Raw genomic sequence first — 18,666 nt, 5'->3', positions numbered from 1 at the left:
ACTTTCCTTCCTTTGGCTGAGTTTGCCATCAATAATCACCGCTAGGAGTCGTCTGGGGAGTCTCCGTTTTTTTGTGTTTACGGGCTACATCCTCAATTTTGTACTTTGAGTCAGAGGGGCTCTTCCGGCGTTCCGGAGGAGGATCAGTTAAGAGCACAATTGTCATCAGTCTGGAGGAGAGTTAAACAGCGCTTGCTGAGTGTGGGTGCTAGGTACAAACGTGTGGCTGACAGTAGGCGTGTGCCAGGTCCGGACCTGAGTGTGGATGACTGGGTGTGGTTATCCACAAAAAACATAAGACTCAAAATACCATCCCTTAAATTGGGTCCACGGTTTATTGGTCCATTTAGGGTCGCCGCCGTCATTAACCCTGTAGCGTACCGATTGGAGCTTCCTACGGTGTATAAGATACACAACGCGTTCCACAGATCGTTGCTAAAAAAGACGGTGGGTCTTGTGGACACGACACCTATGCCTTCTCCAGTCTTGGTGGATGGTAATTTGGAATTCGAAGTCTCCAAGGTGGTCGACTCTCGTGTAGTGCGCCGCACTTTACAGTACTTGGTACACTGGCGTGGTTATGGGCCTGAGGAAAGGTCCTGGGTGCCAGCCTCGAACGTTCATGCGGACCGGCTGGTCAGTATGTTTCACCGCCGTCATCCGGACAAGCCGGGTCCTATAAGCCGTGAGGGCCCTGGGGTCCTTCGTAGAAGGCGGGGTAATGTCATGTCGGACGCTGTTCATACCAGGGCGTTCGACAGCGGTAATTCCGCTTTTGTCCACTATGTGCTCAGTGGCGTCGGCTAGATTTTATCTAGCTGGTCCGGGGTTAATTTAGCTGGTGCTCGGACTGGAAGCTGGGCCATGCCCACTGCCTTTAAATAGTTCTCCTGAACATTGGGCGTCTCTGATTATAGCTTCTGTCTAGTACTTGGTTATCTCGGTCTGGAGTGGTGAGCTAAGTAGTTGGAGTATCGTTGCTGGTGGTGTATTTCCCTTTGTCTTATTTACTCCTTCCTATATTTGTATTTGTTTTGCCCTGCGCATTTATAGTGTATTCCTGAGTGAGTGACTGCGGCGTGGTGTATATTTTCCGTTATCCTTGTCTGTGCTAACTGTGGGTATTGGTGTATTAACTCTTCACTGGGTGGTGGTTTCAGCCTAGGGTTGAAACAGGAGATAGGGTGGAGGCCTAGACATGCACACCATCAGTGTAAACTCTAGGTAGAGGGTCAGTCAGGATTTCCCTAGTCTGAGGGAAATTGCAGGGGCCCGGGTTATTAGCTCTTGCCCACCTAGGCTTCCCGTGACAGGTGTTGGCATTTGTTTGGGCAAACTAGTAGGCACTTAATGGTGTTTTGTGGCTGGAAGTTAGTGGTACTAAGTTTCAGGGGTTCTGATTGACACTTATAGAAGTATGAAAATGTTGTAAAGAAGTGGTTGTACCTGGATTTGAAAAACCTGGATGACTTCTTCCCCCCCCAAAAAAACAGTACCATTCCCATCTACAGATGTGAATCTGGAATTGCAGCTCTGCTATATGAAAGGGAGTGGGGCTGAGCTGCAGGACCAAACACAACCAGTAGACCGGTATGGCATGGTTTATGGGAGAAGCAATTATTTTTTGAACCCTTGACAACCCTTTAACTATCTTAACTAGAGTAACGACAATTGTCACCAATATGGGAGGACATTGCTGTAACTGTCACTGTTAAGTGTGAACCTTAGAGCTTCGTTTGGACGTCCAAGTATGGACCACAATGCATGGACTAGCTGCTGGTCTCCTGACCCAAACTTGAGATCGTCATATTTATGCATGAGTACGGACCTCGATGCACAGTGCACAGACGGGACTCGGTCTCCTTCCTCGAACTTGACAGCCTCATATGTATGGATGCACAGATTGGCAGCAGGTCAACTTTGGCCATCATACGCATATGAGCCTATTAAGTTTGGATCCGGAGACTCGCAGCCAGTCCGTTTTTTTTAATATCTAAAAAAATTATTAATTTTGCAATAAGTTTTAATTATCATATCAAAGTGTTTATGCAGCTCCTGTGAAAACATCCTTTGCAAGAAAATGGACAACAAACAAGCCCTGTATAGAAAGAAATCTGACTGCAGATTTAGGCTATGTTCACACGGTGCGGTTTTTGCTGCGGATCCGCAGCGGAATTGCACTGCGGATCCGCAGCAGTTTTCCATGTAGGTTACAGTACAATGTAACCCAATGGAAAAAAGGACCCGCTGTGCCGACGATCCTTTTTTCCACAGGCAAATCCGCAGCGGTTTTGCCTGCAGAAAAAAGAAGTACCATGTCAATTCTTTCTGCAGATTCACCTGCGGGTTTCCAGCAGCACCAATAGGAAACTGCATTTGGAAACCCGCAGTGGAATCCGCAGAAGAAAAAGGATCAAAAACCGCAGCTAAAATCAGCGCTGAATTTAGCTGCGGTTTTTCAAAACAGGACCTGAAAAAAAAAGGATGAAAAAAAGGATCGTGTGAACGTAGCCTTAGACTTTGTCCCCCTACAGTATGCCCATGTACATTTGGAAGTAAAGGACAGAAGAGTGTGACTGAAGAATCAGACTACACAGGGTTTATTTGTAGTCTGTTACCATGTAGGTCTGAATGTCAGCCATTGAAACTGTAACGCTAGTGGGTGTGGATCCACTGCACCATGGGCTAGGTTTAACCTGGAGAGGCATAACTAAGTGTCTATGGGTATTTACTAGAGCCTCTGATGGTGAGGATAAGTTGGGACGCTGATAGACTCCAGGAACCAATCCAGGTCAGTCCCTGGGTTTGCAGCAGCTGACTGGAGGGTCAGAGACATAGGTACGAGGTGCAGGTGGATGAAGGCAAAGACGTGATCAGACAATCTGAGGTCAGGGCAGGCAGCACAGGTTGAATATGCGTAGCAGAGATCAGGATAAATGAATAGGCAATCTGGGTCTAGAACAGGAGAGACAAAACAGGAACACGTCATTGCAGTAAACTAGAGGCAGAGCTACTAGGAACCTAAGTTCAGGTGGAGGGTGGGGTCACCTCCTTTAACCTCTGCTGGCAGGAGATAGGTCAGGGAAGCAGATCTCTGCAGGACAGAGTGGATACAAATTCCTTTAGAGTTTGGCTTTGCCTCCCTATGGCTGAGAGGAGACTTGCAGGCAGAAACGGCAGAGCTGGAAGTGTTATACAAGGCAGCTCAGAATGATTGTCAGGTACTGAGTGGAGCAGAGCAGAACACGCAGTGAGTAGGGCGGCGCTTAGAAAGCGTGCAAGTCGGTGGCATAACAGAAACAAAATGATAGTGGGTCGAGGGGTTGCAGTCACACTCGACCCCTGGAGCCTAGGGAGTACAAAAAGCCTTGTTTGCCCATATGAGAACATCAGTGCTAGACTAGACCTCTGATAGTTGAGGGCCTTGTTAGCGATAGCGATGAGGTTCACGAGATTCAAGTGTTTGTGAAACATGGATTATTGTGCTACATTTGGACTTGTGGTTTAACACTTACACTTGTGACCATTACATAACATTTTGATGTAGTTCCATGCCATAAGCAATTAGTAAGCTATGATAAAATCCTTTATCTCTAGTTTGCATGATATTTGACTCGGATTCCAGGCTGCAGTTCACCCCCCTCCTACATCACATGACCCTGGAGACAGACAAAGGCCTAGTGTATCAGTAAAATAGAGTGACCGTTTCGAGCTAGCATGTGACAGGAGCCACGCTCACATCTGTCCCTCTATATTTTGTGAGGACACTTTGTACCAAACCCAGCAAGAGTGAATTTCCATGTTGATCCATGGCAGCACAATTTAGATTTCTTCATTTATGGAGTAAAAGGGATGTTTATAGGGTTCTATTTTTTTTCCAGCAAATGACTTTCGTGATGTATAAATCATTTTATAATTGGGGATTAAGCAGAAGAGAACCTTTCATAGCCCTAATACAGTAATCTTGCTTTTTACATTTTACCAGATATTTTAATATCAGACACTATTCAATGAGAGGTGTGGGCTGTTTCTGGAAAGGAGTCATAGTTTTTTTTGCTCCTATACAACTTCTTAGATTCCTAACTAATATATTTCCTTGACTATTCCATAAAATGGAAACCGTAAGGGGCCCCTGGACATATTAGACTAAGGTTTACTAAACTTGAAAATATTGGTGGAATTGGCCAAAAGTCTAATGTAGACACGTAAGGCCATAAGACATCCCGCCTCTCTGGGCACATCGTAATTCCAACATCCAATCTTTTTTGTTCTTTGAGAGAAGTTGCTGCCAGAGTATGCCAGCGGCTCTTTCCTAGAAAAACACAGGAGCAATCACCTGACCTGAACATTTCTCTGGTATGGGGGACTTAGAAGAGATAGATGAACGTCGATCAAATGACAGCTATTGTGTTTGGGGGACTTTAAAGGATTGTCTGGCGAAAAAAGGTTTTCACTAGTCATAGTACATGTGGGGGTTGCCTGGTTGCTAGGGAATCCCCACATGTAATCAAGCTGACTAACAGATGTAAATCATTCAGCTGAGGTGATGAAAACTAAATCTCCGAGTACTTACAAATACTCGGAGGACCCCCGAGCGTGCTCAGGAAATCTCGAGTAACGAGTATATTCGCTCATCACTAGTTATCACCTATCCGTTGGACCCACACCTTATGACAAAATTGGAATTTTTTGTATCAATATTAGAAGATGGAGCTTCAGGTCAGATGCCTGACCACAACTCCATTAATTCTTTATGGGGCTACTGGAAAAAAGCCAAGCACAACACTGAAGACTCAAAGTGAATGAATGGATAGGTCCAGCCTACTCCACTTCTTCAGATCATTTGGGGGTCTGATCTGTGAATAGGTAATAACTTGTATTCACCAGACAACTCCTTCTAGGAGGAATGTTTATGTTCAAGGCCAGTTGGATCTAAATTGGAATGACTTGCACCACAGCACTTCTTTACTTAGTTTGGTGGGAGTCTTTGTGCCAAGAAAACCATCGATGCTACCTTCTGACATGTCTTAGAATAGGAAAGAACTGCTGATCACTGGGGTCTGAGCTGTGGGAATTCTAAAGATCACAAGAAATGGGGTCAAAAGTCACCTGTTTGAATGAAGTGGCGGTAGCGCATGCTCCATTCAAAGTCTATGCGACTACCGGAGATGGTGTAGCACTGTACTCTAGCATCTCCATAAATCCTATAGTAGGCCACTTCACTAATATATTTGGACCTAGTAAAAAAAAAAAAAGTTGGAAAATATAAAACAAAGGAAGTGTGTTTATAAAAATACTTTTTGTTTCGATATAAAAGAGACCTTAATATTTTGGACATATTTGATGGGTGTCCTGCCAGGGGTCAAAGTGGATATGAACATATACTAAGAAGCTCCATCGGTTACGGCATGGTTCTGTAAAATGGCTAATGGGAAAGTTTCAGAATTTGACATTTTTTTTCCTTATACCTTCTGTGGTTAAACTGCTCACTTGGCTGAACACAGAGGTAGATGCAGGAACGTTGTCTCTTTTAAATCTTCCACTGGTTTATTAAAGGTACTGCATAAACCAGTGCAGCAATAGCAAAACAAACACGGCCTTCCTGGCTTAATGATTAAACAAAAACAATGTATGGCACAATCCAGTGTTGCTGAGGGGATCCGTCCACTCAGGAACAAAAAAAAAGTTCAGCTTTCCTTATCATGCAAACACAGCTCTGGAGCTCACATCTCCAGCCACACAACACTGAGCCAGTAGGCTGTGTATTTATCCTCTGTACTCCACCCTGGGGTGGAGATATGGAGAACAGCCTCCCACTCTACAGCTGTTCACACAACCTAGCTCTAAACATGGCAGATTAACCCCTCTTAGTACTTAGTGTGTTGGAACGTTTTCCTAGATTCATATTACTAAAGCTAGCAACCACAGTGATGCATATCTACCCTTCAGTACTTTGCCAGTGGCTTTGGCACACTTTACAGGATTGAATGATTTATTTTGGGGGATTGCGTGAGAACCATCAGTTTATGGATTACATTATACCAGGTCACCATGTACCTAGCAACTAGTGTCTGATTACTAAAATTCTTTCTTCAAGACTAAATTGGCACTGAGCCGAACACAGGGACTGGGCAAAAGACACTTGACGGAACTTGGCTTCCGCTACTTTTTTTTCTATCTGTTCCCTCAGTGTCTGTGTCAGTATCAGTTGTTTCCAGGAAATGTGGCAACTTTGTGGCAAAACATGTCAGGAAATGAATTTACTTGTAGAAGGGAACAAGTCTTATCTCAGGGGTTTCTTTTCTCCCCCAATATATTTTTGCAGATTACATTAATTAGTACATTTCCAAAGACTTCCTGTTGATAATACATCGGTTTTATATTTTCATTGATTATGGTAATTGCATGCTGTTAGCATTCTTTGCTATTCTTGAACATGATTATCCGTAGATAATGGACCTATTTATGATCTGCCAGATCGGACATTGGGTATGAGATGTTACGAACGCAACCAAATGAACCCCCTTAGAGTATCATGCATGGGTTTTAATAAAAAGAATAGGAGTGTTGGATCACCATAACTTGCAACTTGACACATCTTCCATGCCCAATGTCGGATTGAGCAGGGGAATGAGTGAAAGGAGTGTTGCAGAATTTGCCATGCAATGCAAAATCAACTCTTTTCCTGAAGTTATCGTGGGCATTTATGACTAAATGGGTCTTGTTTAGACTAGCACTTACCAGAGATGAACCAAAACAGGATAATTATACCAACATGGAATTAGCTCCCATCTGAAGAGACATGCTCTGAACAGCACATGCTTGAACAACCTGCAATTACATTTGAGTAGTGCTCTCCTTAAAGGCAAACGTAGCTAAACCTATTGGTACCAAATTCATGACCCTGGGTAACTCATCCACTGTGGTTCATAAAGCTGAGATTCATTCAGTTGGGTCCTGTGTAGCTGATTAGGAGTCTTAAAATGATGGGTGGGCGTCCAGATTCCCAATACCAAGCAGAGATTACCTTTTTATCATGTCACAAGATGGATAAAGGGAACCTGTCAACTGGATTTTGCACTATAAACCACTACCACCATTTTATAAAGCACTTTAAGGCTGTACAAGCATGGTAATAGTTATGCTGGTTCGTAAGGAAGGAAGTTTGCATCTGGCACATAATTAATCAGTGCAGCCGCACAGGGGACCAAGAGGTATGGGGGCCCATTTCCACCTCCAAAGCAGGTGGAATTATACATAAGGATGAGGTATTGGACTGCAAAAGGCCCATTCTTCTTGGGCAAGAGACCGCTTCCCTCTGTGTCAACCCTGGTGCCAGCTATATCATAATTATCGGAACCAGTCATCTGGGAGGAGTTATTCATTTTAATAGTCAGGCAGTCCGCTCTTTCTTCTCTGATTTCCCATTTCTGTCGCATGTGCATATATAGCACTATCATACTCCAACATCATCATCATCACTGTCCCCATTGGGGCTCACAAACTAAATTCCCTATCATTATGTCTTGCAGTGTAAATCGGAGAACCCGGAGGAAACCCCGCGCAAACACAGGGAGAAAATACAAAGTCCTGGCAGATGTTGTCCTTGGAGGGATTTGAACCCAGGACCTCAGCTCTGCAAATTGCTAACCACTGAGCCACCGTGCTACCCATAATGTGCTGGATATGGGGACAGAATGCAAGTCATCCAGATTACCAAAAACACCTGACAGGTTATATAATTGATATATATGGAAGACTGTATTAATGTGTCATCAAACCTGTGATAAAGTGCGCAGGACAATGCATAGTGTTGTTTTATTTTACTCCAAGCACCATAAATAATAACAATACAAAAAAAAAAATACCTTCTCATACACAAGAAGTTTTTAGGGATATAAGAGTTCCTCTAAAGATTAGTAAGAATTCCCACAGGAAAAAAAATACTCTGCTGATAAAGGAGATGTTTCAAACTTTACATTTCACTGGCAAAGTAACAGTTAATCATTGACAAAAAAAATTCTTCGACTGAATTCTACGCTTAGCGATCGTATCATTATTAAAGTACTAGCATTTAGGTTGGTGCCTCTTACTCATTTTGAGTAATATAATATTTGTACTGCTCGAAACCATTGTCATCTGATTGTCAGGCACCATTAATCACCAACCATAGGTCCGGGTCAGTTTAATGACTGGAAATCAGTTCATTTGGAAAATTTTTCTAAGAATTTATTTTACAGGCACGACAGATGTCCAAGACCTCAAGTTTTATTCTTGCCTCAGTAATGGGACCAGTAATCGCCTATCAAGCAGGTTTTAGGGTTCCTTTTAAAGGCAACAAAGCAGAGGTACAAAATCATTAAGGTTGGGCTGACAAGTATGTTTAAATTATGAACAACATGGCCAATTTCAGGGCTTTGTAGTGATACTTCTGATATTGTACATTTCCTCTGTATCCGTCAAAATATGACTTGCATCGTTTGTCTTAATGGTTCCTTGTTTGAGAGCAACAACTCCATCGTCAGATCCATGGCGGTCTACCCTTGGTTACTTTTACCTTGATAACCTTGGTCTACAATTGTTATTGGAGTGCCTGTTGCTTTAAATTGCCTTTTATAGCATACAAGCTCCGTTCCTGGTTCCATGGATAGCTACATAGAGCGCAATGGTGAAAGGGTTATTGCCAGAATAGCCCTGTGGTACCAAGCTCAAATCAACCCGGGGCGAGCATGTCTGCTCTGTGCATGGTTTACGTCTCAGATTGAGTAACTGGTGTGTCCTTCTTACACCCTTATTTCATCCTCATCTTCCTCATCCATGAACGAAAAGTCCCTTCCTCGCCTTTGTTTCTCATCTGGAAGGCCTGAAGATGCTCTGGAAGTTGCATGAGATTCTTTGGTGGGTTGACTCTTGTGGTTTCTGCTAGAGGTAGAAAGGCTTCCATGATCGTGGGCTTGAATGGGAGGAATGGCGCAAGAAGATGCCGTCTGCCTAGCTGGTACAGAACTTTGGTTATATGGTGTTCTATTTCCATCAAGTTCATCAAGGCTGCGGTCAAGATCCTGCTCCCACTGACTTTTGTCCATTACACTTAGTATATCTCCTAACATGGAAGGACCCAGGTCAATATGGAATGACATGATGGATTCAGCATGTTTCATGCCATAGCTACTTTTTGGGGCTGTGTCTGGAAGGTCTGTTAACTCTCCAAATTCTTTCTCTGCTAAGCTAATGTCTGACAGGGGAGTTGGGCTAGGCAATGGACTTCGTGCAGAGGCCCCATTTAAGTGTTGTGGCTCCTCAGGCAACTTCTTCACAGGACTGGATGAGAGGCTCTTGGGCATCTTTTTGCTCGATGAGCCCTTCTCTGAATCTTTTTCCGTCAGTTGTGGTAATGAGACAGCATTCTTAACAAAAAGGGCTGAGTCCCTCAAAGACCCTAGCATGTCTCTTCGATCGCCTCTAGTTACCGAAAGAGAGCGTTTGCTGCTTCGGAAGGTTCGGGATAGTAGACCTGGTTTGGAGGTCGATTCTTCTGGTTCTGGCGTCTCATCTCCTTTGCTCAGAAATGATGTGTCTCCGAAAGCATCTCCGGACCGTCCTATGTGCATGGTATGACGGAAATCCCCAAGGGGAGCACTTATCATTTCTGCAGTAAGGTCTGCCCGTGAGCGTCTCTTGGATGCGTTTGGGTTGGCAACCAGCTGTTTCAGAATTGGCATCTTGGCTATGTACACAATCCACTCTCACAAGTTCAAGTTTCCGAGTAGTTGAAGCCTACAATTATGTGATACAAACAGTTGTGAGTATAAGGAGTGTCCTCCACAAACTTTATGGGAAGTTCCCAGGAAAACGATAAACTGAAGATGTAGTGACACGTCTACTGTGAATCACGGGCATCCATTAGTTCCTGAGGAGACAGAAGAGGAAATAAAACGTAAGATTCTGATGTAACCTCCCAAGATAGAAATATTTATCAAGAGCTACAAGGATATGAATAATCATTATCTTTGCATTAAACCTTTTGTATATTACTTTATCATATGTGCTAAACCTGGCTGAGGATTCATTTTTGTATCTCAGCAAATTACAGCTGGGGAAAAAAGCAAATAAGAAATTGTACAAAAAAATACTGGGGAGCAAGAAGTGTTAATGGGTTTATTGGGAGAATAAAAATGGCTACTGGTATCTTATGAGCGTGACAAGCCATTCATCTATTGTGCATGATGTTCTCCCAATTCTCCCCTAATAACAGATGTTGTGAATTTTGGCAGGATGGACCAACCATCCAGTGTACATGCGGATGTCCCAACTCTCCCACTCAATAGCCGATGTCGAGAAAAGAGGGATTGGGTTATTGACTTTCAATATACCTTGTTGTTTTGGCAGCCATCAGAGGTGTCTGGAAGGGGCTTACTCCCCTCTCCCCATTCAGGTGTAAGAGGGCTCATGTGCAGGAAAGATAGCTGCTGATATCTAAAGGTGGCCTTACAAATTAGATTAATGCCAGACAAACCCAACAATTCTGTTGAGAGCGGACAAAAAATTAGGATCCGTAGGAATGTCTCAACCTTCTTCGGATAATGGCAGAAGTTCAGGAAAGAAGGATCTGGCTGTAAGATTTACAAAACATGATCCTTTATATTCATACAGATAAGCTACCTACCAGAGTTGTCTGGCAGCAGTGACTCTCCATGCTTTGGACTACATTACTCAAGGTTACAGTCGGGAGGCAATGTTGCCTATAAATGTTGTAGCAACGTCCTCTGAAACTCAGTAGTGGAATTGGATTGTCCCAATTTCCTCCCCCAATTGGTGGAAAGAAGGATCAGGCATGTTGGATTCCAAAATGTCCAATCCTTTGTTTGGAAAGCGCCCCAATCAATATCAGTGGATAGTTATCTTTAATCATGGAGAACAACCAAATACTGTGAAAATTGTACATCTCCACTTAGGGTACCGTCACACAGTGCCATTTTCATCGCTTCGACGGCACGATTCGTGACGTTGCAGCGTCGTATAACTATCGCTCCAGCGTCGTATACTGCGGTCACATGTTGCAATACACAGCGCTGGAGCGATAATTTCATGACGTATTTGCGATGTAGAAGCCGTTGGTTACTGTGCGCACATCGTATACAACCTGTGTCTCACAATGCAATCATGCCGCCACAGCGGGACACTAGACGACGAAAGAAAGTTTCAAACGATCTGCTACGACGTACGATTCTCAGCGGGGATCCGGATCGCAGTAGCGTGTCAGACACAGCGATATCGTAAATGCATCGCTGGAACGTCACGAATCGTGCCGTTGTAGTGATCAAAATTGCACTGTGTGACGGTACCCTAAGACTATCAGGGTCACGCTACAAGGAGAATTAACATATTAGAAATTTTAGAATGGGGGATAAAAAATAAAAAAAAAAGAACCTCTTCAGCTTACCAGACCTAAGTAGGAAACAACCCAAACCACTAATGACTATTAGCAAATTTTACCTACGAGATCTATTTCAGTAGGTAATGAAAAACGGCGCTCGCATCTCTTACACATTTTAGTCCACTCCATAATTTACCTATTATATCTATTTACTAGGTCAGGCTCTGCTACAGGGAAAGCTTCCCATCTACAACTTCTCGTTAATGGACAGTTTGGAGAATTAATGGTGACAGCCGTCAAAGTGTATACGTCCCGAATATGAGACGAGAGAGGCAGAGGTAACCGTGCAGAAAACAAAGACGGCGGGAACAATTGGAGTTGTGAGGACTGTGACAGGGCTATAGTGCTACACTTGCAGTCCACTTCTGTGATGATACTGATGATAATTCACCTAGTACCTCGCACAAAGCCGAAAAAGTTCCGGTGCCTCTGCAGATAACCCATTTCCACATGTCATTCCCATTGGGGTCCTGAAAACTGGGATAATTGATGCTATTTGCTGTGCTCTTTACAATGTCTCTGCAGGGGGCATAATGCAGGGGGGGCCCTATCCTTCTCCATTCCTTTGTTATAGATGAGATCAGGGGTGGATTAAGGGTAGCCAGGGCCCCGGGCTGTTCAGACACTGTGGGGCCCCCCCGGTCATGTGACGGGGGTCATGTGATACCGGAACCAGATTATTCCAGAAAAATGGTCGGACCCTACTCTAATGTAACCTATTAAATATTTGCCCCAGTGTCTCCAGCATTGCCCCAGTGTCTCCAGCAATCATCTGCCCCAGTGTGTTCTCCAGCATTGCCCCCAGTGTCTCCAGCATTGCCCCAGTGTCTCTAGCATTGCCCCAGTGTCTCTAGCATTGCCCCAGTGTCTCTAGCATTGCCCCAGTGTCTCCAGCATTGCCCCAGTGTCTCCAGCAATCATCTGCCCCAGTGTCTCCAGCAATCATCTGCCCCAGTGTCCTCCAGCATTGCCCCCAGTGTCTCCAGCAATCATCTGCCCCAGTGTCCTCCAGCATTGCCCCCAGTGTCCTCCAGCATTGCCCCCAGTGTCTCCAGCAATCTGCCCCAGTGTCTCCAGCATTGCCCCCAGTGTCTCCAGCAATCTGCCCCAGTGTCTCCAGCATTGCCCCAGTGTCTCCAGCAATCATCTGCCCCAGTGTCCTCCAGCATTGCCACCAGTGTCTCCAGCAATCTGCCCCAGTGTCTCCAGCAATCTGCCCCAGTGTCTCCAGCATTGCCCCCAGTGTCCAGCAATCTGCCCCAGTGTCTCCAGCAATCATCTGCCCCAGTGTGTCCTCCAGCATTGCCCCCAGTGTCTCCAGCATTGCCCCCAGTGTCTCCAGCATTGCCCCCAGTGTCTCTAGCATTGTCCGTGTGTCCAGCAATCTGCCCCAGTGTCTCCAGCATTGCCCCAGTGTCTCCAGCAATCTGCCCCAGTGTCTCCAGCATTGCCCCAGTGTGTCCAGCAATCTGCCCCAGTGTGTCCAGCATATTGCCCCGGGCCCCCCGGATTGCCGTTCGCAAAAAAAAAAAAAAAAAAAAAAGAGTTCTCCTCACCTGACCTGGGCGCTCCAGCGGCGAGCTCCCTCCAGCAGCGCACACTCGCTGGCGACTGACAATGACGTCAGACGCCGGCGATGTGTGAGCTGCGCCTGCGGCCGACTTCAGCTGCCAGCCTCCAATTGGCTGGTGGCTGTTGTTAACTATTGACGTGCGGGCGCGCGCCTGCACGTCAATAGGAAACCGCCGCAGCGCCGGTATGGGCCCGGTGAGCAGATGAGACGGGGCCCGATGCGGGCCCCCTCTCTCTGCCCACCGGGCCCATAAATGATACGCCAGTCAGGGCACGGGCAGTAATGCCCTGATGGCGGTGGGCAATCTGTGCGGTAGCCCAGGGCCCCCCCACACCACTGGGCCCTGGGCTACCGCCCAGATTGACCCTCTTATAATCCACCCCTGGATGAGATGCAGATAGCCACCACAAATTGTGGGTCATAACCAGGGCCGTATTTAGAGTTTCTGCTGCCCTAGGCACTTTTAGTGCTGCCTCCCCCATTGGTGAGTATGACACTATCGGCAGTGACTTTGGCAAGAATCGCTGATGTGAAAGTCGCCTTTTGCAGCAGATCCGGCAGTTTTTCTGCATCTGCCGTGTAATGGATCACTTACGGCAATAATGTGTTCGGCCTCATTCATTCCCTATGGGATTTGCGGCACTTGCCATGATCTGGCAAATGCGGTACCATACCTCCCAACTTTTGAAGAAGGGAAGGAGGTATAAAGTTGATTACACTGTTTTATATACAATAATTATAAACAAAAAAAATATGGCCACACAGTGCTCCATACTGTATAATGGCCACACATGATGCTCCATACTGTATAATGGCCACACACAGTTCTCCATACTGTATAATGGCCACACAGTGCTCCATACTGTATAATGGCCACACATGATGCTCCATACTGTATAATGGCCCACATGATGCTCCATAGTGTATAATGGCCACACATGATGCTCCATACTGTATAATGGCCACATATAGTGCTCCATACTGTATAATGGCCACACATAGTGCTCCATACTGTATAACGGCCACACAGTGCTCTATACTGTATAATGCCACACATAGTGCTCCATACTGTAGGATAGCCACACACAGTTCTCCATACTGTATAATGATCCCACATGATGCTCAATACTGTATAATGGCCACACATGATGCTCCATACTGTATAATGACCACACATGATGCTCCATACTGTAAAATGGCCATTGGCCACACATGATACTCCATACTGTATAACGGCCACACATGATGCTCCATACTGTATAATGACCCCCCTCCTGTATGCATGGCTCATATTCCCCCCCTGTATGCATGGCTCATATTCCCCCCCTGAATGCATGGCTCATATTCCCCCCCCCCCTGTAAGCATGGCTCATATTCCCCCCTGAATGCATGGCTCATATTCCCCCCTGAATGCATGGCTCATATCCCCCCTCCTGTATGCTTGGCTCATATTCCCCCTCTGTATGCATGGCTCATATTCCCCCTCCTGTATGCATGGCTCATATTCCCCCCCTGAATGCATGGCTCATATTCCCCCCTGAATGCATGGCTCATATTCCCCCCCTGTATGCATGGCTCATATTCCCCCCCTGAATGCATGGCTCATATTCCCCCTCCTGTATGCATGGTTCATATTCCCCCCTCCTGTATGCATGGCTCATATTCCCCCCTGTATGCATGGCTCATATTCCACACCCCCCCCGCCCCGAATGCATGGCTCATATTCCCCCCCCCTGTATGCATGGCTCATATTCCCCCCCCCCCTGTATGCATGGCTCATATTCCCCCCTGAATGCATGGCTCATATTCCCCCCCCCCTGTATGCATGGCTCATATTCCCCCCCCCTGTATGCATTGCTCATATTCCCCCCCCCCTGTATGCATGGCTCATATTCCCCCCCTGTATGCATGGCTCATATTCCCCCCTGAATGCATGGCTCATATTCCCCCCCTGAATGCATGGCTCATATTCCCCCCCTGTATGCATGGCTCATATTCCCCCCCTGTATGCATGGCTCATATTCCCCCCTCCTGTATGCATGGCTCATATTCCCCCCTGTATGCATGGCTCATATTCCACCCCCCCCGCCCCAAATGCATGTCTCATATTCCCCCCCCCCTGTATGAATGGCTCATATTCCCCCCCCCCCCTGTATGCATGGCTCATATTCCCCCCTGAATGCATGGCTCATATTCCCCCCCCCTGTATGCATGGCTCATATTCCCCCCCCCTGTATGCATGGCTCATATTCCCCCCCCCCCTGTATGCATGGCTCATATTCCCCCCCTGTATGCATGGCTCATATTCCCCCCTGAATGCATGGCTCATATTCCCCCCCTGAATGCATGGCTCATATTCCCCCCCTGTATGCATGGCTCATATTCCCCCCCTGTATGCATGGCTCATATTCACCCCCTGTATGCATGGCTCATATTCACCCCCTGTATGCATGGCTCATATTCACCCCCTGTATGCATGGCTCATATTCACCCCCCTCCTGTATGCATGGCTCATATTCCCCCCTGGATGCATGCATGCGCACGGGAGGGGGGGGGGTTGGTCGGTCGGGAGGTGACCCAGGAAAAAAAACAAACAAACCTTGCTCAGGAGCCCCCTGCATTGTCCCCGCCCTAGGCACGTGCCCTCAAGTGCCTAGTGGCAAATACGGCCCTGGTCATAACAACACCCAATTTACCTATATTATGCTGTGATGGATGTAGCCAAAGCTGCCCTATCACCCAAAGTCTTAAGTCTTATTGCAGGATGGGATAAAATGTTGGAATAACCCACCACAAAAAAAAATCAACATTTTCTCTACTAAATACAGTCAAAACTGCAGGGATTTTTCTGCCATCAGGATCATTATTTGCCCTTTCATTTCTTGGTATTATCACCCTGTTCCAGGGATCAGGATCTTTCGATATTCCAGCTGTTGTGCCTGTCAAGTCCCTGGAGTTGTGGTTTCAAAACAGATGAGAGTGTGAAAGTTGATGATCCTTCACTTTTAGAATATAGAGTCCAGCGAGCCCCGTGAGTCTAAAGCCTTCCAAACACCTTAGATGGTTTGCCAAATCATTCAACTGGCATCTATTTTGGCCATTACTCCCATCCTCTCGGCCGAGTGCTCCTGTGTTCTCCCTCCACTGACGTACATCTATGATGGCGGCTTATCTCAGAGAAAACAAGGGATCAGCAATCTGACGTCAGACAAGCCAGATCATTAACTCCCCGACAATCCTCTGTCCAGGGTCACCATACATATTAGACTGTTGACCGAACCTGTCGATATTGGAGGGCTCGGTCGAAGTTAGTTAGTGTTTGGGGCCTTTACTTTTATAGCTCCTCTAGTGGCAGAGCATATGTCTAAATACTATAGTCTACCAATACACCAAGATATGTATTGGTACAAGTTTGTCTACTATATATATATTTTCATGGTTCTGTTAAGGCCCCTTTCACACATCAGTTTTTGCCGTTAGTCACAATCCGTTGGATCACCGGATCCGTCGCAGATTATGAAAAACTGATGTGACGCATTTGTTTTTTTGACAGATCCGACTAGCGGATCTGGCTAATTGGATCCTAAATAAATCAGAGCATGCTCAGTTTCCAATTGAGTAAACGACGGTCGGCGACGGATCCGTTGCTGTGTGTATGTATGTATGTGTATATATATATATATATATATATATATATATATATATATATATATATATATATATATATATATATATATATACATATATATTTGGACATACACAAAAACCATTATTTTTCCGTCGTCTCCGGCTGCTGGACAAACAATTTTGGGCGAACAACGGATGAAATGTGAGGCCATCCGTCGCAATCTGTCACTACTACAAGTCTATGAGAAAAAAACTGATCTGGCGGCATCAGTCGCCGGATTAGGTTTTTTTTTTTCAAAATTCAACGGATTGCGACTGATAGCAAAAAACTGATGTGTGAAAGGGGCCTAATTCAGGGCAATACTTGGAGAATATGTTGTGTCACTTTAAACCTGCAACTATACTGATCAGTGACTGACTGCAACCCCCCAGAATATGATTGATTTCGGCAGGACTTCTAGACTGTCATCCAGCACTGACGTCGATAGCGGAGCTAGTGATTGTGGACAGTAATGGAAATATTACCGGCGGTGAATTCTCTCGGGTGGGCTCACCTAATCTATATGCCAGTAATATAAATGCTACTCACACAGAAAGCATTGTGACTGCTCCAAATAGAAATGCTCAGTCACTGAGCGACCGCTTTGTACTACTCCCTCAGTCCTGTCTTTGCTGATCCCTACAAAGCTGTCAGCTCAAGTGCAAACCTCCATCGTGGTGATAGATTACCTGTACCAGTGCTTGGTTTACAGCAGAACTGTGCAAAATACACTAGGAAATTACGCAAATGGGTTGTATATATCACCTATCCACACGATGGGTTAAAAATGTCTGATCTCTTGGGGTCCGGTTGCTGAAATCCTCAGCAATCCACAGAAAAGGGAAGTCCAAAATGCTCCGTGTGAATGAAGTAGTACTGAGCATTCATGCAAAATTGTTCATGCCTCATGTCATCAACGGAGGTCAAGACCACGTCACAGATCACGGCAGCGATCCATCTGCGATTTGTCGTTTGGCTGTCCAATCCCATCCATCACAGACAGACGATGAATGACAATTAGTTATGAAAACGACCTGAAAATCACCAATCTATGACCAGCTTTATAAACTGTTATACTCCAGAGCTGCAATCACAATTATGTAAGTTCACATTGCGTTAACAGCAGCCCATTCAACATACGGTAACGGGCTGCTGTTAACGCAAGCGCCGACTTGTCATATCGCTAGTGCAGATAGAGCTAGCAGTAACGGACTCCGAAACGCTGCGGATCCATCTGCGATTTGTCGTTTGGCTGTCCAATCCCATCCATCACAGACAGACGATGAATGACAATTAGTTATGAAAACGACCTGAAAATCACCAATCTATGACCAGCTTTATAAACTGTTATACTCCAGAGCTGCAATCACAATTATGTAAGTTCACATTGCGTTAACAGCAGCCCATTCAACATACGGTAACGGGCTGCTGTTAACGCAAGCGCCGACTTGTCATATCGCAAGTGCAGATAGAGCTAGCAGTAACGGACTCCGAAACGCTGCAGCCCGCGTCCCAGGGTCCGTCACTCAATGACGACACATCGCTAGCGCACGCCCATTGTGGGCGTGCTCTAGCGATGCATCCGACATTGGACTTAATGGCGGCGTTAACGGGCTGCGTTACACCGCGTTATGCCACGGTGTAACGTAGTCCGTCTAATGGACGCCTCTAGCGCAATGTGAACCTAGCCTAAGCGTCCAACCAGAAATCTTCCAGCATCTACTTGAATGTTACCCAAAGGCTCTTTGTTTTCGGGCACATTCAACTTTGATGTGGTCTGTGTTCATAAAACAGCCGAGACAGGCTCAGAAAAAGACCGATAAGAGTTAGAAAGTCTCATGTCAGATCATCATAACTAGTTCACTGACGGATTCTCAGTGAACTCATTCAGCAGCTAGTAATTCACATGGCAAGACAGAGGCTATAGAAGGCAAACTGTGCAACGTTTTCATGGAAATTATTTTTTAGCGCCGGTTGCATGCACAGAAT

The 18,666-nt window shown here is 45.7% G+C and overlaps 1 protein-coding gene across 1 annotated transcript in view; it reads right to left on the bottom strand.

The window, feature by feature from the left end:
- Positions 1–7,787: 7,787 nt before the first annotated feature.
- CDC42EP4 (CDC42 effector protein 4) overlaps positions 7,788–18,666 on the bottom strand; it is a 33,117-nt gene continuing 22,238 nt past the window's right edge. Inside the window, exon 2 of the mRNA XM_077253413.1 lies at positions 7,788–9,910. Within this exon, the coding sequence (XP_077109528.1) occupies positions 8,784–9,722 (939 nt within the window). The 5' untranslated portion in view covers positions 9,723–9,910 and the 3' untranslated portion in view covers positions 7,788–8,783. The remainder of the gene's footprint in view (positions 9,911–18,666) is intronic.

The sequence above is a fragment of the Ranitomeya variabilis genome, chromosome 4 (assembly GCF_051348905.1).
Source record: "Ranitomeya variabilis isolate aRanVar5 chromosome 4, aRanVar5.hap1, whole genome shotgun sequence".
Classification (NCBI taxonomy): Eukaryota; Metazoa; Chordata; class Amphibia; order Anura; family Dendrobatidae; genus Ranitomeya; species Ranitomeya variabilis.
Note: the sequence above shows the minus strand (reverse complement) of the source record. Positions and strands in the feature narration are given on the sequence as shown.